At 52.6% G+C, this 23,402-nt stretch overlaps 1 protein-coding gene across 1 annotated transcript; it reads left to right on the forward strand.

The window, feature by feature from the left end:
- Nucleotides 1–15,374: 15,374 nt before the first annotated feature.
- On the forward strand, nucleotides 15,375–22,953 carry LOC144120713 (protein argonaute-4-like). Its single transcript, XM_077653372.1, has 4 exons — nucleotides 15,375–15,458; nucleotides 19,004–21,043; nucleotides 21,519–21,746; nucleotides 22,642–22,953. The coding sequence occupies exons 1-4, from the start codon at nucleotides 15,375–15,377 to the stop codon at nucleotides 22,951–22,953; spliced, it is 2,664 nt and encodes an 887-aa protein (XP_077509498.1).
- The last annotated feature ends 449 nt before the right edge of the window (nucleotides 22,954–23,402 follow it).

Below are 23,402 nucleotides of genomic sequence, written 5' to 3' on the forward strand. Positions count from 1 at the left end.
CCACCTGGACTGATGTTGGTCGACCGGCACCAGACCTCGGCCTTCTTAGCTTGTGGGCGGCACGCCGTCAAGCCGAGCTGGCTGCTGCGCGAGACCCTTCTTCGTCGCAGGCACGTGCGCGATTGCACTATCTTACAGCTAAGGCACGGAAATATGAACGCGACCTCTCTCGACGGCAGTGGCATGCGTGGTGCGAACAGTTTTCTGCAAAATCTTCGAATGCCTCTCTCTGGCGAACATTCCGTACAATGGAACGTATGGCTGGATGGCGTCGTGCTCGAGAGCTGGAAATCCGCTGTCGTGATTCCTATTCCGAAACCAGGAAAGCCTCCGACGGACCTTGCAAACTTGCGACCTATTTCCGTAACTCCTACGCTGTGCAAGCTGGCGGAGAAAATGCTAGCCACACGATTGTCATGGTGGCTAGCTAGAGCAGCACGGTTTTTATCACCCCGCACAAATCGGCTTTTGTCCATATATTGGTACAGAGGACGGGTTGGCTGTCTTGGCATCTGCAGTGTTGTCATCTACCCGCAGCCGCAATGTGCGTACCGTTTTACCAATGGACGTTGAAAACGGATATGACATCAGTCATGCAGCCATTCTGAACTCTATTGTCATGCTTCATCTCCCTCTGAGAGTGCGTAGTTTTGTCCAATCATTTTTGGAAGGCAGAAAATGTGCAATACGCCTCAGCGGCGAAGCGGTCGGATCATTTGTTCCTCTCTGCGGCGTGCCCCAGAGATCAGTATTGTCACCGACGTTATTTAATATTGATTTCATCCTGTTGGTTTGGCGCTTACATGACATCCGTGACATAAAATTTCTTCAGTACGCTGACGACATCACGGTGTGCAGTACTCACCCAAGATCTCCGTACTCAGGAGGCTGGCCTTCTGCCTTGGATGTTACCTGTAATTACGCATCATCCATCGGACTTCAGCAATCCGTGCATAAAACAACATACAAGTCTGTCGCCAACCGCCGGGAACGCCGTTAACTTGCTGCAAGTCCAATCCGTCTTTGTCTATCAGGCACCCCACTACAAGAAAGTCCGAGTAAAAATCCTTGGCTTAATGATTCACCAATCAGGATCAGCGACTGCATGGCTTTCTCAGGTAAAAAGGCAAGCTATTCAGACTTTGGGTTAGATTAGAAGAATTGCTCCTAAAATGGGCGGCGCAGGTTCGTTCGTTGCAACGCCAATTGGTGAGGGCAGTTCCGCAGTCACGTATTGTTTGTCAAGCCCAGTTTCAACATGCTACAAGGGCCCAATGGGATCGCCTTGAAGCCGTGAACCGAGAGGCTATGAGGACCATTACGTGCCTTCCACGCATCACACTGGTCATAGCTTTACAAGAGAATGCGCAGCTCAATACGATTGATGAGCTGGTACAGCAGCGCCGTGATGCGCGCAGCCTTAAGGCCAGTCTATCGCACTCCACGCATGCACTGAGCACTTATGCAACGTCACACATCATTCCTCAGCCGCCAACGCCAGTTCTTCCCCCATGGAAGTTTGTACAGCTCAGCGACAACAAGCCAACAGATAATCGCCAGCCAACATCTGCTAATTCGGCATCGTTGCTTTTCCAGAAATTTGAGGAACAAGGTGCTTGCCTGGCTGAAGGATCCATTGTTGTCTACGTAGACTCAAGCATGCAAGCCTGCGAAGCAACAACAGCAATTTACTGCCCGTGCAGACCTTCCCTGAATCAAACCTCTAGGTTTCAGCTTACGGGACCCCCTTCGTCCTTTTGTGCTGAGCTCGTTGCAGTTCAGGAAGAACTCTGCTCCGTGGCCGGCATAACTATGCTCCCTGCGGCCCGCGTTGACATCCGCACTGACGCCCTTCAAGTTGTCCGGTTGCTACGACGTGTTAGCCGCTGTCCAACGATATGTCAGGACATCCACCGGCTCGTGGCACGCATCCCGCAGCCAGTACGTATTGAGTGGGTCCCACGGGATCTTCTGACCTATCAAAGCCAGGCAGATTTAGCGACCCGCCTTGCGAATCCAAACTCATCACTGCCTCGGCTCCTTCATTTGAACAATTTTACCCTCCTTTCATCAAGAAAGGGACTCCTCCGGCGCCGCACACGTGCTCTCATACCTCCGTGTGCGGTAACCCTCCCCCGCGGTCTTACCCGTGCAGAGGAGGTTGCGCTTAGTAGGATCCGGGTCGGGCCGGGTTGCCCTCACACCTGCCGTCACTCGGAAGTGGCCTCAGTACCGAGATTTGTTTCCTCGGCCAGGGTATCCGATATGCAAACACGAGGACATTGAAGCCGACATTCATCACTTACTGTGGGACTGCCCAGCTCTCAAGCCTACAAGGATCCGGCACCTGAAGGTAGCGGGTCTTTCACCAAGCAACCCTACTTCATACATTGCCTGGACACAGTGACCGTACCATCGTTCCCTACTGGACTTCATCAAATCAGTTAGCCTTTTTCCATTCAGTTAATCACTGATTCATATTTCATCACACCTTCACCCATTATTGATGCCCTGTGGCAATAAATTTCGCTTTAAAAAAATGTGGGGTCCATCGTGCAGCAGACCAATTCATTTCGTTGAGAAGAAAAAAGTTTTGAATAGTTAGCGTTTTGAAGTACCATATACATGTGAAGGGTCTTTGTCCCGTAATGTCCCTTGGTACCCCGGCTTAGTTTTTTTAGGTTTTGACTAAAATTACGCCTTTGATTAAAATATGTGACTCCAAGCTTCGTGAAGGCAAGCCACAGAGTGACTAGCATCATCGCCACTCTCCTCACTAGCTCGTGCACTCCAGCGCGTGGCGCATGCCATCGTCGCGAGGAGAACACTGACGTGTGTCTTCCTTATCACGCCAGCTCTTCTCAGCCACGTCACTTGTACGAGATCACGCCATGGCAAGGGCGCTGCTCCCCGCGGTGTTCTTCCAGAAGTGCGGCACCGTTCTCGCTCGTCTGTGGGAGTCCTGCGCCATGGAGACCCTACTCCGGCTCGTGTGGAAGCTCTGCTGGAAGATCAGCGTCGTCATAAAGTCCAGTATTGCGTTTTCGCGATGCCAGCGGGACAGCTGCTTAGCTGCCGCAGAGATGGATGCAGAAGTCGAGCGTTCGTCGCCGGCAGACAACTGTATGACCACGGAGGATGAGTCAACAGCGCGATCCAACGACCTGGGGCCCCGGGACATGACTTTGGTGCCCGCCGCACAACAGCACAGCGAGCTGGCCATCTGGAAGAACTACTACATGAAGGTGAGGACCACAGTCGAACGCGAGGACAGGCTTGGAACGGTGCGCGAAAGCCCGGAGGAGTGCCTAGCAGTCAACGAGGCCAGGAATACACGGCGACACCACTTCTCGTCAGTCAGACCGCTAGGAAGAGGCACGGATCTCCCCAAGGAATCCGGTGGTCCGATAAAACGGGTAACAACAGACACATCTTACGTCGGTCCTTCCGAAGGCGGGGACGTCGGTGACTATGCGACCAAGCGTGACTGCAGGAAAACTCCTACTGAGCTTCTTCGAGACAAAGAGACTTTGCGCCCGTTCCAAGTGGTTCAGGGGTACAAGAAGAGAGATACTTCACTGCCGCCCAAAGTCGGGAAGCCGTCTGGACCGCAAGTGGAGGCGGCGTGTGTTGCTCGCAAGGCGACGTCACTTGAGTCACGAACCAATAGGTGTCCGTCCAGTGGTCCAGCCAAGCTTAAGGAACCCAAGGCGTCTTCCCGTCGCAGGAGCCGCGCGGGACTAAAGCCGAGACCTGTAGATGGTAAGGTCTCAGTGTTAGGTGCTGAAACGCAAGCACGGAGGCCAGTCGTTGCAGTGAAAACGCCTACTTCGAGCCCAGGCACTTCAAAACGGAACACTAAGTTGCCACGAAGAAGCAGCAGGAAAGGGGAAACGAAGAACGACCCGCTAGCAAATACTCACTCCGAAAGAAAGCCCGGACTGCGCCGGTCTTCCGAACAGCAGAGTCGTCCCGGCTTTACGCTGGCGGAAAAACGACAGCGTTCTTCAAGAGGTGAGTGCCTTCTGGAATCGCCTCCTCCTCCAGCTAGATCGTCGAGGGCCGGATATTCAGGAAGACGGGCTAGCAACAGAAACAAGAAAGCAAAAACTAGGTCCAGACCCCCATACCGCAACGTACAGAAATCATGCGAGTCCACTGATGACGGTTCCGTAAATGAGCCGAGCACTAGGAGTGAAAAACCGCTGCGTCAAAGGCACCCAAAACGACGGGATCGGTCGCAGGCTAGCGGATACCATTGGGTGAGCCGCGATACGGCGAATTTGCCAAGCAGTAACTCACGAAACGTAGAAGCAAAGACCACACGTGGCACGGGATCACAACGGACAGCGCCAGGCGCCAAGACAACCGAGGCCAACAAACCGGGACCTGCGTCCGAGGCAGTCCCGCGGAGGCGTTGTGACCGACGATTTAGAAGAAAAATCAGCCAACCACGTCGCGGACCGACCACTAAACGGCTTACTGGGAAATCTCAAGATAATTCTTCTGTTCTGCCGGGTGTTGTTGAAGAACCTCAGTCTCTGACAAGTCAACCTTCTGCTCAGAAGCCTTTGGCGGTGCGCAAGGATACCGAGGGACACGAAGACAGTTCACAGCCATCGAGGACTTTCAGGGTCACCCCTCTCGCTTCTAGCATGCCGAGCTGCTCCACGTCCGAGTGTTCGACAAGCCTCGATGCACAGGATCACAAAGCCATTGTCAGAAAACAATGCCAGCGCAGCCGGAATTCGAAGTATTCGAAGCACGTGCAGGAATCCTGGGAGCAGTGGTGTAAGGAGCGTGAAAAGACTTTCCGAAACGATCCCGTAAACGCTACTGCCTCAAATTCTTTGGCTAATGGCAGGGAAGCTTCACTGGCTACAACGAAGAAAGCCACCGGGTCTTCGCTCGCTTCCGCGGCTTCCATGGCGACCTGTGCTTCGGGAACCGGTGGACTGGCTCGTGCCGTCAACGATAAGCTCCCCAAAGAGCCTGTTGCAAGCACAAGTCTTGCGGCATCAACCCAGCGAACCTTGATGCGGCCGTGCCCAGAGAATGCCTCCTGCAGCTACTCTGGAACCCTCTCCTCCTGTAGCTGGCCCGTGTCCCAGTCGTCCAGCTGCTTCGAAGCGCTGCCCTGCAGCTGCTTCGTGGCTGTGTCCTGCAGCTGCTGTACGGACCTCTCACGAAGCTGCTTCGGACTGCATGGCGTCAGCCAAAAGAACAGGAACATTGCACTCGTCGAGAACAATGAAGTGGCGGTTATCCTGGACCTGTCCGGTCGTAATGGCCCATCATTCTGGCCCTTTTGCCGAAAGTTACACTAGGAGAAGAAAGAGGAGCGGTCATTGAGCGGTGCTACTCATGCCGCATGGAAGGAGATGCTTTATAGTACCAGTGTTCCTGCGTTTTCGGAAGTTCTGCATCCTGAGGAGAAAACGCAGCGCCACCGGTTAATAAAACACTCTTTGTTCAGGAACCTTGTTTGATGAGTACTGCTTCGCTACGAAAGGTGCACGCACAATCCGAAAAAAACCTTAGTACACTGCGCTGTTCATGGGTGCCTGTGAGTTCAGGATGGATGTGCAGAGGCAGTTAGTTATCGGGGAAATGAGCGAGAGGGTCGGGCGTCAGGTGGGAAAGCGGCGACCAAGGCTTAAGAGTTTCAACACTTGTTTGGAGAGAAGAGTCTTTCTACACCAATGGAGCTTGCACAGCGCCGCCGCCACCGTCGGGCAGGCGTCATTCTCACAGCCGGTTTTTCCCTTGCTACGTCTCCTCCATCGCGCCGCCAGCTGACGGAGGGGGGCGTTTGTGGACCGGCTACTCCCCGAAATCGGGCGGCCGGCGCCGCTTGGTCCTGCTCTACGTGTCAGTCGAGCGGGGGTGACGGAGCCCCACGGAGAACGCGCCAGTCACAGCGCGAGCTCGCCTCACGTGATCCACGGCTTACTTGCTGTGAGCGAGAGATGGCGCCGGCGAGCGTCGCGGCTTCGGCGGCGACGCGCGGGTGCGCGGACCCCATGTGGGCACGAAGAAAAAAAGCTTTTTTTTTCTCTCTCTCTCTCTCTCGCCTGATGCACACCGGTCTTGCGCCACGAAATGCGCCAGCTGCCTAGGAACAGAAAGCGGATGGTGGTTTTATTTCATTGGTCATTATACCAGGTGCTCCAGATAAACGAGTCTCCAACCGAGTTTTGTGTTTGCACTGGGCGCGATATATGCGATAACTGAATTTTCATATGGGGCGCTCAAGTAGGACCACAGCTATGCAGCCGTGGTGCTACTTTACTACAGCTATTACGAATCCCGCGAGTTTTCTTTTACATTTCTTAAATGAAGCTGTACAGACGGTACCTTGCCAAAAACACTTCAGCCGGCTGTTTTTCAAGGTGACCAACAACATTTGAAATGAACCTTTTTTCCGAAGCCAATATTTAAATAGCTAGCGAGTTAAATTAAACTAATTAACCAGCTATGCAATACAAAAAAGTACTGCAGAATATGCCACACTACCCTCAACATAACCGAGTTTGTGTTAAGCGCCCAGTACACCGTCCTTTTTAAAAACTTGGCCAGATTTTGCTGACACCTGGTATATGTACATATACGGGAAGAAAGAGGTGTAATGCAGAGAATAACCAGAAACCATACCAAAGACAAAACATTAGAAGAAAGGCGCAAGCAACCGGCCATGGGTAGACCACTTTTTGCCGCTCCCTGCTATGAAACCGTGTTCAACAGTTGCTAGCTTTTGAGGGACTCGAATTGTTTTATAGCTTTATTCTTGAATGGTTTATGAAGGCGAATCTCGCAAGTTCCAGGGAACCAATGTTTCTATATTGATAACAAAGTTCAGTATCTCCCAAGACATCTTCGATTTCGCTGACTGGCCAGAATAATGTGAGTGCAGTTCCCATGTCTGTACCGATTTAATACTTGCTATAATCGTACTCGTTAGTTTTAGCGCCTTACACGCGGGGTGTTTTGCAGTAAACTGTGGAGTTGCGCATAGTTTTTTAAAAGCGAGATTTATTGCATCAGGGCATCAATGATGGGCGAAGGTGTTAATGAAAGATGCAGTAATGATTAAATCAATGGGAAAATGCTAGCTGAGTTAATGAAGTCCGGTACGGGAGTAAAAAAAATAGGAGGGCGCTTAAGCTTCGTCTTTAATAGTGTTCCTGTATATGATCCCGCAGGGAGCAGAGTTGCGCGAAGGTCCGCCATTTTGTTCCAAGCTGTGCGGGAAAGCAGCTCCTCGAGCGCACAGGCGCTGGGATCATGACGGGGCTGGCGTTGTAGAGCAGTTCGCTTTTTTTTTGAAAAGCTTACAAACTGCGCTTGATTGCGGGCATCCTTATTTCCCTTTAATGTATCAGTGCTCAGAGATCGATGCTAAGCCCATCATACTTCGTTGAAAAAAATGTCGGAAAATAATCTGATTTGCCGAAAATGCATGACAGAAAGATCGCGGAATGACAGCGATAGCTCGCAGTACGGACAAAATGGGGCAGAAATGCTTGGAAATGAAAAACCTGCGTGAGTTGTGCGATGAAGAGAAGTGTGGTATTGCATCTCCCTGCAGAACCACATTGAAATACATTATTCTATAGGGTTGCGACCGCCGATGTTGCACGAAGCTTGTGAAACCACGCTGCATACGATGTGAATGCGGGCAGTCTAAAGCGATGCATTTTGCACGCAAGTATATCTAACCAACCAAAGGCACGGATATCGCAAACTCGCGCGCTTATCTTTCACAAAATATACGTATCATTTGTTGCTCTGACTTCTAGCCCTCCATTGCATTTTTCCTATGCCATGGTCATCTTTTCAAGCCAAACTCATCACGTGCCGTACTTCTTTAATATCCAAAAATTAGAGAAGCCTGCCTTAAGTCACTGTAGCTGAATTGTGGCATACGAGTTTCCAATGATCTCGAAAAGTGATGTGTATCTCTTTCTGGTGCTGTTATTTGCTCGTTTTTCCCTAAGCACTATTGCGTTTTCTCTTGACCTACTTGAATTATATGTACCTTCACTGCATTCTGAAATATCTTTGTTTTGGACTGCTTCATGCTTTTACTCCAGGAAAAATAATTATCTGAATATCCAGTTTTGCTTTCATGTATTTCATGCTATTTTTGTTCCCCCTCCTCCAGTGTTGACACCCTTGTCAGTAGAACCTTAAGGGTAATCTTAAATAAAATAGTTAAATAGCCTAGGCAAAGCTTGATCACGGCGTAAAAAGCTTTGCCGCTTTCAGTAAGGTTCTTGCAGTTTGGCGCACTGCACCCCGTCATAGTTGGAGGCTGCAGTCACTGCACACTATCAAAATGTATACAACTGGAGCGCACGTAAAAGGCGGGATCACACCGCAGCCGACCGCACCGGACGCGTACGATCACGATGGCAATCGAGAGGGTACTGGGGCTTGCGAGGAACCGGCATTGCGCCTGGAAAGTCGGCTCCTCCACTCCCAAATGGAACAATCGTCGTCAGCAGCATCACGTGACGGCCGCTTAGCGAATGGCGTCAAGAGCGGCGTGAGGAAAACAGTCGCGCAACTCTGCTCCCGGCGGGAGCATATACAGGAACACTAGTCTTTAAGAGTGAGACGCGACAGCGTGTCGCAGCGTTGCCGAGGTGTACACGGAACGCCATTGCCCGTTCGGCGCGACGCGTAGCCCATTGGACAATTTAAGGAAAGGACGCCTGTGTCACATATCTCGGCGGATACCTGAACCGGGCGGAAAGGGAAGGAAAATGAAATGAACAATTGCTTTTAAGGAAAGGAAATGAGGCTTGTCACATTTCTCGCTGGACATCCGGATCGCGCCGCAAGGGAACAAAAAATCGATCGATCAATCATTCAATCAATAAATGATCAATCAATCCATCAATCAATCAATCAATTCTTAACGCTGTCGCGTTAAAATCTCTTCCCTTACGGCGCGGCGCGGTTCAGGTGTCCACCGAGATGCGCCATTTTTCGCTCACGACCAAAGACATGACCGATGCCGACGACACCGACTTTTCTGCGACACGAGCTCGTTCGTTAACGCTGTCGCGTTAAAAAGTATTGACGTAGAGCCTCGTGGGAGCAGCGAGCGCCCACCCAGACTGGAGGAGAAGGAGGTAAACTTTATTAAAGAAGAGGTCTTAGGCGCGGGTGGGGTGACGTTCCCCTCCCCGCGGTGGGCTCCTCTTCTAGGCCGGACGCCAGGTGGCCGACAGACGATGTCGTTGAGCGACTTCTTCGGCCCGCTCCGTGTCTCGGAGTTGAACCTCCGGGTCCGAGCTGAGCAGCGCGGCCTCCCACTGCGATTGGGTAGAGAGCTGCAGACTGTTCGACGGCTTCTCTTGATTACATGAGTATAGGATGTGTGGTGTGTCTGCCTTATGGTGTCCACAGAGAGAATAGACGGGGCTAAACTGCTCTGAGAACCATATAGAGTACATGTATGGATTAAAGAAAGTGTCTGGAGCTGCCGCCAGCTGACTTGTTGTTACTGTAGAAGCTTGGGCAAGTTGATGTGACATGGTTTTTTCAGCAGCGCAGGGGACAAAGGACGTGACAAGTGTCTGCGCATCAGCGCCCTGTCTGTGCACTTGTCACGTCCTTTGTCCCCTGCGCTGCTGAAAAAACCATGACTTGTGTTTTACTTAGAGATTTATGTGGTTCTGGGAAGATTTGTCTTTCTTTCTTGAAGTGGGTAGTAATTTCTTTGTAGGTCGTAACTCGTTCCTTGGCCGACCTGAGCTCGCGGTATCGCACCTCCCGGTTAACTACGCATACTCGGGCAAATTGGTGCGCCGCCTCGTTTTCAGGATGGCCCAAATGGGCGGGACCCAGATCATGCAATGTGATCTGGTGGGTATTGGAGATTTTTTTGTAATATTTTGATGGCTGCGGAGTGGGCCCTTCCTTTGGCAAAATTTCGAATTGCGGTTTTATAGAATCGCTGATACCCGCCGCGGTGGCTCAATGGTTAGGCGCTCGGCTACTGATCCGGAGTTCCCGGGTTCGAACCCGACCGCAGCGGCTGCGTTTTTATGGAAGCAAAACGCCAAGGCGCCCCTGTGCTGTGCGATGTCAGTGCACGTTAAAGATCCCCAGGTGGTTGAAATTATTCCGGAGCCCTCCACTACGACACCTCTCCCTTCCTTTCTTCTTTAACTCTCTCCTTTATTCCTTCCCTTACGGCGCGGTTCAGGTGTCCAACGATATATGAGACAGATACTGTGCTATTTACTTTCCCCAAAAAACCAATTATTATTATAGAGTCGCTGATGATTTATTTAGCAGTGGTGGAGGTAATGGCTAAAGCTATGGCAGCTTCTTCGGCCTCCTCCGGAAATTTTGTTTTATCGACTGTTTCCGATGCGAGGGGAGAACCTCGATGATCGACAACTGCTAGAGAAAAAGCGTCTCTGTCCGCATGTTCAGCCTCGTGCACATGCGCCGTGGCTTGAAAATCTTTCATGAAGTTTTTCTGCCCTAGCCTTTCTTCTGTCCGTATCGTAGTGTGGATGCATGTTTTCGGGCAGAGGATGGGCTATTAAGTGTTCGTGCGCGTGTCTTGGAATTGGCAAGGTGTGTGCGCGAATTCCTTCATATTGTATTCCTGCCTTCTTTAGGATGAAACGTCCCGTTTCATTGCCTGATAGTTTTTCGTATTGTGCGGTGAGGTGTGCTTCCATCATTTCCGCTGAGGTGTTATAAATTCCTAACTGTAGTCGTGTTTCATTTGGCGTATGACGGGGGAGGTTGAGCGCAATTTTGTAGGATTGTCTAATTAGAGCATTCAGGTCGTCTCTTTCTGTGACTGTGAGGGTGACGTATGGTTTAGAGTAGATGACTCTGCTAAGAACGAAGGCTTGGATTAGTTTCCTGGTCTCGGCTTCTTTAACTCCTCCTCGCCTATTCGCGATGCGTCTGATGAGGAGGGAAAGTTTGTTGACGGTGTTTCTCAGCTTTTTAATTAGTGTGTCGTTTTTTTTTTGTTTGACTGTATCAGCATTCTCAATATTCTGTGTTTCCACTTCTGTGATGGCTGCCCCTTCCACGTATATTTTGATCTCAGGCGCTTTATTTCTTTGACGCTTTGGGTGTAGGATGAGGACTTTGAATGGTCCGTGACCCGCCACGAACAGTGTCCGACTTCATCAAGGAGGCAATGGGTATCGAGCGCTCTCTGCAGGAACGAGGCGCCCACTACGGACGTCAGGCTACTGTAGCAGCCGCTTCCCAGTGCACGCCTACGTCGCTGCCCGCCGAGGATCTTCGGGAGCTTGTAAGAAGCCTTGTGCGCGAGGAACTGGCGAAACTTCGCTTTGAAGCTCAACAGGCCAGCGTCGCTGCCGTAACGGACGTGGTCCGCGAATAAATCCGACGAGTTGTGCAGCCGCCCCCAGCTCCACACCCGGCGCCCTCCGTTTGACGTACAGCGAGGTGCTACGAAGTCCCGGGCCAGCGATGCGAGCCTTTCCCCCCGTCTCTCCTGTGCCATACCTGCAGGAGCCAGTCGCAACTGTACCCTCCGTGCAGCAGGAGTTCAGGCCACCCGTGAGCAAAGCGCACGTTTCGCGTACGCCAAACAATCGGCCGCTCTGTTACCTCTGCGGGGAGCCCGGCCACATCCTCCGCCACTGCCCTTACCGCAGAATGGGTTTAAGGGGTTTTTCACCTGACGCACCTCGACCACGCTACGGTGAAAGACCACGGGATATCGAACAGTACTTGGCTGATAACGTGCAATATTCGACCTCGAAGCGACGCCAGTCCCGATCGCCATCCCCAAGGCGGTTCTCTTCGCCCGGCCGCCCGTCATCCTCTGGCCAGTTCAGAGGCACGTCCCCACGTCGGGAAAACTGAAGACGGCGTCCTCCGGCGGTAGGGCTGCCGCTACAGGACCGAGTCAAGAGCCTCCACCCGATGATTCGCCGCGACGCTCCGACCGACGACGACCTGAACCGACGACCTCGACGACGCGCACCGACCGACTGGTCTCCGCCGAAATGCCGGTATCCGCCGACAACCACGACGTTACCGCACTCGTGGATACCGGCGCCGATTTTTCTGTAATGAGCAGACGGTTAGCCACGGCCTTCAGGAAGTTTCTGACCCCTTGGTCTGGGCCGCAGATCCGGACAGCTGGTGGCCACGTGGTAACTCCGATCGGTGTCTGCAATTCGCGAATCCAGATCCGCGGTGTTACTTTCCCTGGCTGCTTTGCTGTGTTACCCGAGTGCTCCAAAGACCTCATGCTCGGTTTGGATTTCCTTCAGGAGTACGGTGCCCTTATCAACCTCCAGGAGCTAATAGTGTCGTCGTCCACCCAAGGCACTGTCGACGACGATACCGAGCCACGCAGGGCTAAGTTATGCGTCTGTGACGACCACGTATTGATCCCGTTCAGAGCCAGCATGTTTGTTACCGTCGAGTGTGATAACAGCCCCAGCACTCGTGGCATCGCTGAAACCAACATCTCACTGCTTCTGGGTCGGTAAGTCTGTGTAGCTCGCGGAATTATTGAATTGAACTGTGGGCGAACCGAACTTTTAGTGACCAATTTTGGTTCTGAACCCCACTGTTTGAGTGGCAAAACAGCATAGCGTATTTCGAAGAACTTAGCGAATTCGCGGGACAGCGAGTGCTGTCCCGCGAATTCTCAGAGAACACGGTCTTTGAAGGACTGTTCTACAGCCCCGCCGCTTACACGTATGTACAGTTTATGCAATTAGTAACCAGAATACATGGTTTGCCTCTTAGTTGAACATTTGAGAACTTCTCTCATCCCGAAAGCTCTAAATCGCTGTAAGGTAAGGACAGCCCTAGTCTTCACCGTTTAAGACTTGATCTTTACGGAGGCTGTAAGAGCTCTAATATATAGGAGCGAGAAGCAGGCCATGCAGCCTAGCTATTTTGGCAGAGACTATACGTACCCTCGCTTGTTCCCCTTGGTTATAAGCTTTAATCGCAGCTTATGAAGACGTTTCCCTCCTCCACCCGCCGTGACGCCATAAGCGAAAGTGCGGAGCCACACGGGACCGCGCCGGCCGGCCACTACGTTTGCAAGACTTAACCGCGATCCGAGCGCTAACCGTTCCAACCTCACTTCTTCTTACTTGACCAAATTATACCTCCGAGACGAAGACGACGAAGCGCATACCGCGAGCTGGTGGCACGACCGCGCGCGGTCGGCCCTGCTCCGCTCGCTCCCTCGTCTGTGATGTCATCAGCGCGGGTTCTACACTGGCTCGCTCCCCCATTGGCCCGGCCCTGCGGCCGCGCCCATCCGGGCCGGAGGTTAGGCGCGAGGCACGTTCCGCCGAGCTCGGGCCAGAAAGGGCTCCTTCATCGGCCGGCCGGTCGCTGCGACATCGCTGCTCGAGTGCCCTGCCCCCCCCCCCCCCCCCCCCCCCCGGCCAGCTGTCCAGGGGTCCGCCTTCACGTCGCAAACCGGGCCTCCCTCAAACGCTTCTTGAGGCCAATGGAGTCCGCCCCGCGGTCGCAACGACGAAGCTGCGGAACAGGTGAGCGCTTTCCTTGGCCCGCCATTGCCTGTGATAGAGCGCAGCGCTCCGGCGGAGCCTATCGCGCAGGCGCTTTCCATGGCTCGCCGTGGCCTCCGTGGTAGAGCACAGCGCCCCGCCGGGGCCTACCGCGGAGGTCACGGGTCAGCCATCCGAATCGCTGGCTGTAGGGAAACCCCTCTGACTGGGTGGCTTAGGATGACGCCACGACCGCAGACTGTCACCACGCCGCCCGGTCCGTTTGGTACGGCGTGGCGGGCTCTGGGCGTGGCGAAGTCATGATGTCCCGCGCGCGATGCCGCTTTTAGCTTGAGTGGCGATTCGCTTTGGACCGAAGCTGATTAGGTCTTCGGTTTTCGCGATGCCGATGTTCTTCCGCGAGATTTCTTCAGCGGAAATGAAAATTGCAGATGGCGTTTTTTCTTTCGCCACTAATTCTTGGTCGGCTTGCAGGAACGCACTAGGCCTAACCCCTAGGTTTGTGCTTCTGGCTTGTCGCGCGACGCGTACGCGATTACACCTTGCCTAGAGGCGCATGATCCTTGTTTGGTCGCGGTGAAGCGATCAGCTTTGCCGTGCACTTTTTCGTTTAAATTCGCGTCTTTGCCGCTGCTCCTGTGCGAGCCCGCTACAATGGGTGTAAAGGGAGTAGCAAGTCCTGTTATTTGCGCTCGAATGTAGCCGAGGTAGCAGTTATTCCGACGCGTCGGATGGTGTTAATTGACGCATATTGGTTTTTGGATATAGAGCATCTCGAATCGCCGAGTGGGTTGGTTCACAATGGCTGTGTCGACTAGTCTTGCCTCCTTGCCATACATTAACCACTGCGGGGCGTGTCGCCCGATACTTCCGATCAGGACCCTGCTACCTTGCTCTCAAAGCCATAATTCGTTCGATAGGCTTACCTCATGGATTATCTCAATCAGTTTCAACAACCTTCTCTCGCCTTTCCCCGATTTTTATTTGGTTTTCAGAAAAATATTCATCTCAAGCCAAAGTGCGCTTTGACCGAATGCAAGATCTAGTGTATTTCCGATGTGTCTCTTCAAGCCCACAGCGACAGGATTTGAGGGCGCAGGCTCCTTTGTCAAGCCATGCAAACCTAGCAATCCGAGCACCCTGCCGGGGCATAGCTTCTACTTATTTTGAGAAACGGCTGCGTAATCATCCTACAGCAGGAGTCGAACCCACCACCTCCAAATCCAAGGCGGGTGCTCTACAGAAGGCGGGATTATCATGGCTTCAGCGACGTAACATATACATAGCCCATTCTTGCAGGTGCGCAATAGTGAATCGCCTGTTAGTGCTCGGAGCTGTTCGGTCACGCCATGTTGGCAAAACTGGTCACGCATCGGTAAGCCTTGTCGATATCGTTGACGCTAACTCCTTCCCTTTGGTCTAGGGCGGCCTACTGGACGCTCGCCGGGCGCCCCATCGGCGCTTTCGTTCGCGCAAGCCGTGCAGCAGCGGGTGGTCAGAGCAGCCCCACCCCAGATTCTCTCCAGCACTGCCGCCGGAACAGCCGTCATCACCCGCGCAGAGGGAACCAACGGCAACGGGGCTCACACTGTGGCGCCCACCGAAGGCGTGCCCACCACCTCGACTTCGCCGACGGCCGCGCCCGTGCAGGCCCGCAATGGTGTCGGCAACACCAAGTCGCAGAATGACGAGGTCAGCATTCAGGTGAGCGGCGGCTGCTCCTGCGTGCCCCCACGGACGTGTCTGAACCCTGTGGATGGGTGTGGGCGGCAATGCCGTCGTAGCATGCCAGCAGATAGTTTGCCAGACCGCGTACCGCTACCGCGCATGCGCAGTTCGCCCTGAGTTCGCCAGATGGCGCCACATTCTCGTCAACAGCGCGCCTGCCTGGGCACGTTTGCGGCTCTTGATAGTTGCCAGACTGCAAGCCATGGCTTGGTGAGTGGTGTTTTCAGTGACCGTGCATGCACCGTACTGCATCGAGCTTCCATAGATTCCATCTCAGGTTGCACAGATTGCGCCCAAGGCGCGTCTCAAAAAAAATTCAAGCGCAGGCGTTACGCTGCGCAGCAAGCGAAAGTGAATCTTTGTTAGCAGCTACCGCTGCCTTTTCACGTGGGTGCATTTCCCATGAGGCTTTCCATTATACGTTTTATGACTAGGCTTCAGAAATGTCACGTGATGCTAACTCTATTAACGCCCCTCAGCGGACAAAGGTAGCGCACAATCCCCTCTCTTCTGAGGCAGATTGCTGGTCACTGGCCAGTCAAAAGATGAAAAGACGTTTCGGGAGCACTACGGCTCCCTTGTTCACTATGAAGCAATCGGCGCACGGATACGTTCTTTTGTAGCACCCAGTAGCGTTTTTAAGGATTTAGCATAGATAGGATGTAGAGTTACGTCGTTCCTGTTTAATGTGTTAGACGATGTCTCTATGATAAGGGACTCAAGATTCTGCCGTGCTGATGTGTTCTTTTCTGTTGTCAATATCTTTACTTGATCCCAGTTAAGCTCGTGGCCGGATTCTTGCACGTGCTCGGCGATGGCGTTAGATGCTGCTTTCTTGTTTAGGACGTCGTTCTGGTGCTCTCTCAGGCGTCTCCTGAAGTCCTTTGTTTCACCGATATATATTGATGAGCAACCGGCGCAGTCAATCTCATACACAACACCTGGAAATCTCTCACGAGGGAGCTTGTCCTTCACAATCACCAGTTATGTTGGCAACTTGCCAGCGGGGACGTGCGCGATGTTGACGCCATGCTTGCGGAAAATACGAGCAAGCACTTCGCTAATTCCCGCTACGTATGGGACAGCAGCTCGTTTTTCTTTTGGTTTTTCTGTGCTCTCGCGTCTGTGTCTACCTCCGAAGAACGCGATAGCAAAAAACCAAAAGAAAAACGAGCTTGTCCCATACGTAGCGGGAATTAGCGAAGCGCTTGCTCGTATTTTCCGCAAGCATGGCGTCAACATCGCGCACGTCCCCGCTGGCAAGGTGCGAACAGAACTGGTGAATGTGAAGGACAAGCTCCCTCGTGAAAGATTTCCAGGTGTTGTGTATGAGATTGACTGCGCCGATTGCTCATCAATATATATCGGTGAAACAAAGGACTTCAGGAGACGCCTGAGAGAGCACCAGAATGACGTCCGAAACCAGAAAGTAGCATCTATCGCCATCGCAGAGCATGTGCAAGAATCCGGCCACGAGATTAGCTGGGATCAAATAAAGATATTGACAACAGAAAAGAACACATCAGCACGGCAGAATCTTAAGTCACCTATTTTACAGACATCGTCTAACACATTAAACAGGAACGACGGAACTCTGCATCCTATCTATGCTGAATCATTAAAAACGCTACTGGGTGCTACAAAAGGACGGATCCGTGCGCCGATTGTTTCATAGTGAACAAGGGAGCCGTAGTGCTCCCGAAACGTCTTTTCATCTTTTGACTTTGGCCAGTGACCAGCAATCTGCATCACCATGATTCCTGACCAGACGGTATGCCGTCAAACCCTCGACTACATCCCTCTCTTCTGCTTTGCGGCTCCTCTTCGCTTGTCGACTTTGGCTCCTACGCGATGCTAAACCTGAGCACTCCCCGGAATAATCGCGCTACGTATGACATCGGTGCTTGCATGCGCCGCTCGCGTTTTTTGGCACCGCGAGGGAAGAGAAAGGAAGAAATGGCGTGAAAGTACGTGACGGCGTCCCACCATTGGGAGGGCCTGATGTCGAGAGTATGGACAGTATTGGAGGTGAGCGGCGTGCTTCAGAAGTTAATGGTGGAAATTATTCCAGAGACCTCCACTACGGCACCTCTTTCTCTTTTTCCCTCCCACCTTCCTCCCTTCTTTTACGGCGCAGTTCCGGTGTCCCCCGGCACATGCGATTCAGTAAGTGCAGTCCCGCCTTATATCATGTGAAGGTACCTTTGGGGAAACCCATATTTTCGCGACGTATGAGAGACAATTACTGCGCCATTACCTTTCATCAAAAAACCAATTTTCAATTTTTTCTTCCGAGGTTCGCTTTATTTTCAGCTCATTGAGGGGATTCAGATACAACGTGGAGAATGATTATACACGTCTTTACATTCCTTGATCGGCACTCGGCGTTGCCTATGCAGCTACTTGACGAACGCCACTTGATGGCTTCAACGAAGTACGGAAATTGGAATGTGGTTGTGTAAAAGCACTACGGGCTCGCTTAATGTGCTCGCCGAAATTTTTATTGTGTATTTTTGCTTGCGAATGATTGCGCACATTATGAAACAAGAAAATCTTTGTGAATGTGGCGTCCGCATTTTTTCATGCAGGAAACTCGAAATTTCGCAACAAACGCGTCCCTTTCCACCCTTGCTTGCTCTTAGGAGAGAATACACTAGGAAACCTGACACGAGTAGTTAGTTAAATTCCTAAAACAAGGAAATGTGACCAGGAAATTGGTTTTTAAAAGAAGTTGTCCGCCAGCACACCAGTGAGATCTTACCAACCCTGTCCATGATAGCCTCAGCTGCTTATGCGCCATTAAGTGAAACAAACAGACACGCACACAATTAGTTAAAATGAATCACCACGTGAAATCTTGATTTCTGCAACAGTTCAGTGTAAGTTTCAGTTAATTAAAACGACAAAGCAGAGTTCATACTGCAGTTATTGTGTGCAGACCAAAGGCACAGTGCCAAAAATTTGGCGCCTTCACTCCATCAAAGAAGGCTTGGTGCTCTCGCTGGCGTGTGTTAGAGTGCTTCGAGTGACGCTGCAAACTTGAGGTTGCCTACAGCTGTCACTTTTCCCCGCAGGAATCTCTGAAATTTGAATTTTTCGCATTTCTCTCGTAATTCGAGGTATTTTACAAGTAAAAGATAAGAAGGCGTACTGCTATCGATTAAGAGCTCACTGGAATGGGTTCCGTGCTAGTAGTCCACAGGCGAAAAAGTATCACCGAAACAAAATCGCGAGTTCTCATCCGCGGCGTGGAGACGCGAAAATCTGACCAATGCACTCCATTCACTCTCCTTACTTTACCGAGATAATTTTGAGCTCTCCATATCAACAGCGTGACGCGCAAGTCAGATCGTCAGTGTGGAGGAGTTGACTTTTGACTTTTATCGATTAACCAATGTATGGAGGAGTTTACTTTTAGACAGCTAACGCAGAGGTCAGGCGTAGTTTACGCGCGGAATTTGTGCGTAATTCAACCGCCTAACCGACAATTCTGGACAAAATATCTGCCGTCGGCAGGCTTGCATGTTTTCATTTATGTTCTTGCTACCGTCAAAAGCGTTCCTCATTGTTTTTCTATGGCAGTCTGAACAGCGTGATGCCAGCTAGTAAAGAAAAAATCGGACTATGACCATTACCTTCAATATTTCCATAAGAGTATCTTAAAATTTTCAAATTTTGTCCAAGAATGTTGGACACGAGTTGTGCGCTGTCGGAATTTAAACCTTAGCCGCGGGCTGCCCCGGCGCGCTCTGCAGGAAATCGAGCGGACATTGCCGTCTCACTTCCCGCGCCGGCCTACTCAAGGCAAACTGGGCCGGCCGATCCAGTTGACCGCCAACCACTTCAGCGTTGAGATCCCTTCCGGTAACGTTTTCCACTACGACGTGGAGATATGCTCAGAGTCGCGCAAGGAGACCAACAAAGTGCCCGAGAAGCGCAAGTACCGCTGCATCAGCACCAAGATCAACCGCCTGGTCATCGAGTTGCTCGTCAAGAAGTACCGGGTCGACCTGAGTGGCTGCATGCCCGCCTTCGACGGCCGCAAGAACTTGTACACGCGCCGTGAGCTCAATTTCCGTGAGCGCACCTTCACGGTCGACTTCGAGGAGGACCAGCGGATTCAGAAGTTCATCGTGAAGATCCAGTACGCGGCCACCGTGAATCTGGACGCGCTACAGGCGGTCTTCGACAGACGCGTCAGCCATGTTCCTCAGGAGGTCCTCCAAGCCGTGGACATCGTGCTGCGGCACGGACCGTCGATAAAACTCACGCCCGTCGGGCGGTCCTTCTTCAGGCCGCCGGCCCCAGGCGAATACAACACCCTTGGAGGTGGCCGCGAAGTCTGGTTCGGCTACTACACTAGCGTTCGACCTGCTCAGTGGAAGCCCATGCTCAACGTCGACATTTCGGCCACCGCCTTCTACGAGCCTCTACCCGTGACCGACTTCATGTGCAAACTGTTCAGCGATTGCCGGCGCGAGATGTCGGCCGGAGACTTCAAGAACCTGCGCGACTTCCAGAACGTTCGTCTCAACAAGGAGCTCAAGGGTTTGCGCGTCAAGGTCACCCACCTTCCATACCCTCGCAAGTACAAGGTAATTCGCGTCACCAAGGAACCAGCCAAGAAGCTCTACTTCGAAATGGAAGACGGCACCCGTTGCTCGGTGGCCGACTACTTCCAAAACCGTTACGACCGCCTCAAGTACCCGAACCTGCCCTGCATCCAAACCGGCAGCGAAAACCACCCGGTCTACCTCCCGCTGGAGGTCTGCGTGATCGTCGAAGGGCAGCACTGCAAGAAGAAACTGGACGAGAACCAGACGTCCGAGATGATCAAGCGTACGGCCCAGCCACCGGCCAAGCGCTTCAACGAGATCCGCCAGTCGGTGCGGGATCTGGTCAGCAGCAGCGACCAGTGCCTGCGCGAGTTCGGCATCAAAATCAGCACCGAGCCGACACAGCTCAAGGGCAGGGTGCTCGATCCGCCGTCGCTGGTCTTCGAGAACAACAACATCGGCAAGCCCCGCGAGGGCACCTGGGAACTGCGGGGCCGTCACTTCTACAAGTCGGCCACGCTGACCCGCTGGACGCTGCTCAACCTGAGCCAGTTCGCGCAGCGAGACAGCCTCGACAACTTCGTCAAGATGCTCATCCGCGTCGGCCAGGAACTGGGCATGAGCATCGAGCAGCCGCTGGATGTCACCACGACTGACACGAACCGCAAGCCCGTGCGGAATATCCTGCTCGAGGAGCAGCGCAAGACCGCCAACCTCGAGATGGTCATCATCGTGCTTGCCAAGAACACGAGCTACGCCGATATCAAGCAGGTAGCCGAGACCGAGATCGGGCTGCGCACGCAGTGCGTAATGGACAACAACGTGATCAAGAAGTGCAACGCCGCGCTCATCACCAACCTCTGTCAGAAGATGAACGCCAAGCTGGGCGGCATCAACAACAGCCTGCTGCCCAAGGAGAAGCCGAAAATCTTCCAGAAGCCGGTTATCATCATCGGCGCGGACGTGACTCACCCGGCGCCTGGGGACAAGCTGAGGCCGTCCATCGCGGCGTGCGTTGGTAGCTTGGATGCCATTCCGTACAAGTTCCACGCCTCCGTTCGCGTCCAGATGGCAGACTCCGCTGCCACTTCGCGCCTGGAGATCATCAAGGACCTCAAGGACATGATGAAAGACACGCTGAAGGCATTTTATCATGCTACCAGGCACAAGCCAGAGCGCATTATCTTTTACCGGGACGGAGTGAGCGAGGGGCAGTTCATGGAGGTCCGCAACCGCGAGGTAAGTTTCGAATGCAAAATGATTTATCCCCGCATCTTTTTGTGGGTTGGTTATGATTGAAAGGGGCAGCAGCATATCGTCTCGCGGATTCTACATCGAACATCATCGACCGCGGTAACTGGCGGGTCTCAATGTAGATAAAACACCACACCACAGCGCTGGACACCACAGCGCTGGTGTTCATCGTACCCGTCTTGCACTGTTGCATTTTTAGCTGTCATGAATTACCTGCAAGCCCGATCAGAGAAGCTTCCAAGTTACTGTGGATTCTACCAGTTTTCCATATACGATAAGAATTTACTCACAGCGCCATTACCTTCTCCTAACTTTGTTCGAAAGACGACGGTTCGTTGCTGTTGGACTGTGCACGAAATGGTGTTGTCCTGCCCATCCCTTGTGTCAAGCTCCAGAAGCAGTGTTTAATCCATTAGGCGACCAGTTCAGGGCTACAACTTGGCCGTGATCTTGTTTCCAGGTGAGCGCCATCCGACTGGCGTGCCAGGAGCTTTCCCCGAACGAGACGTACGAGCCGGCGCTGACATTCATCGTGGTCCAGAAGCGTCACCACACGCGTTTCATGCCCGCCAATGACCGGGACGGGGTTGGCAAGTGCCGCAACGTGCCGCCCGGCACCACCGTAGACTCTGTTGTCACGCACCCGCTCGACTTCGACTTCTACCTCTGCAGCCATTTCGGCATTCAGGTGCACAGTAATGGAATGCAGTCTGGGGCCCAGTAGTCGGTACTTGGGTCGCAGAAACTCCCTAATGACGCAGAAGCGAACTGAACGTGCTCCGAACTTTTCAGTGCAACATTAAGCAGACCACTATAGAGGCAGTGACAGGGAGTTTGGGCGCATCTTACACATTATAAAGCACAGGATGACTGTTAGCTGTGGGCCCGAATAGCAACTGCGCATGGGCCTACTTTGATATTTCATTGTGCAACTGCCAGTAAAGGGTTCCCGCAAAATGGGATCTGTTTGGTTTATGGAGGTTTAACGTCCCAAAGCGACTCAGACTATGAGAGATGCCGTAGTGAAGGGCTTCGGAAATTTCGACCACTTGGGGCTCTTTAACGTGCACTGAGATTGCGCAGTACACGGGCTTCTCGAATTTCGCCTCCATCGTCGAAATTCGTCCGCCACAGCCGGGAACGGGATGTGTCCCAAAAAGGGGGCCACAGGATAGTAACAAACTTTTAAGGCACCCAAATTCATCATCATCATGATTATTATCAGCCTAACTATGCCCAGTGCAGGGAAAAGGCCTCTCCTATGTCTCTACAGTTACCCTGTCCTTTGAAAGCTGCGGCCATCGTATCCCGGCAAACTTGCCAATCTCATCCGCCCACCTAGCTTTCTGCCGCCCCTTGCTACGCCTCCCTTTTCTTGGAATCAACTCCGTTGCCCTTAAAGACCAGCGGTTGTCTTCCAATTCGCATTACATACCCAGCCCAAGCCCATCTCTTCCTCTTGATTCCTAAGCTAAGACTGCCTAAGTGTTGGCGGGGATGTGACGCGAGGTCTGTCGTCTACAACCAGGAGATCATGCTGCGATTCCGTGGGTTGAACCGGCCCCGTGGTGTCTGTGGTGCAGGGCACGAGCAGGCCGTCGCACTACTACATTTTGTGGGACGACTCGAGCTTTACTGCGGACGACGTGCAGTATCTGAGCTACTACCTCTGTCACACGTACGCCCGCTGCACGCGGAGCGTTAGCATCCCGGCGCCCGTTTACTATGCTCATCTGGCCGCGTACCGGGCCAAGAAGCACCTGATGAGCAAGGTGGATGTGTCAAGCTCGAGCAGCGACTCGTCTGGGGGCAGCGCCGACGCCGTCTCAACCCGTCAGTATGCGGAGGCTGTCAAGGTGCTCGAGTCCCTCAAGACTGGCATGTACTTCGTGTGAGGACCAACACTGCTGGGTGAGCGATGTTCAGTACACTGAGCTGTCATGACGTCATTGTACCATACTAAAGTATGGCATGGTGGGTGTGTAGCGTACCAAAGCGGCTCATGGGATATGGGGTATTGTTGTGAAGGGCTCCGCATTGGACTTGAACACCTGCTGGTTCCATAGCGTGCACTGCGATCGCATGGCACACGGCGGTCTTCCCATAGCCACTGTGTCACCACGGCGGGTCAGTTATAGGAGCTATGTAGGCTATGTGCATAAGAACAAACGTCTCGCCATGAGGGCTCATTGACAAAAAACTGCGCTATACAGTGCCGCTAAGGAACTTGTCTCCGGCAAAAAAAAAAAAACGCGGAACCTAAGGCATGGACAGGCTGGTTGCCCAAAGTTAATGCCATCAAAGCTCCTCCATATCCCCAGCATTCTGGCCCATGCGCCTCAAG

This window comes from Amblyomma americanum, chromosome 1 (assembly GCF_052857255.1).
Source record: "Amblyomma americanum isolate KBUSLIRL-KWMA chromosome 1, ASM5285725v1, whole genome shotgun sequence".
NCBI classification, from domain to species: Eukaryota; Metazoa; Arthropoda; class Arachnida; order Ixodida; family Ixodidae; genus Amblyomma; species Amblyomma americanum.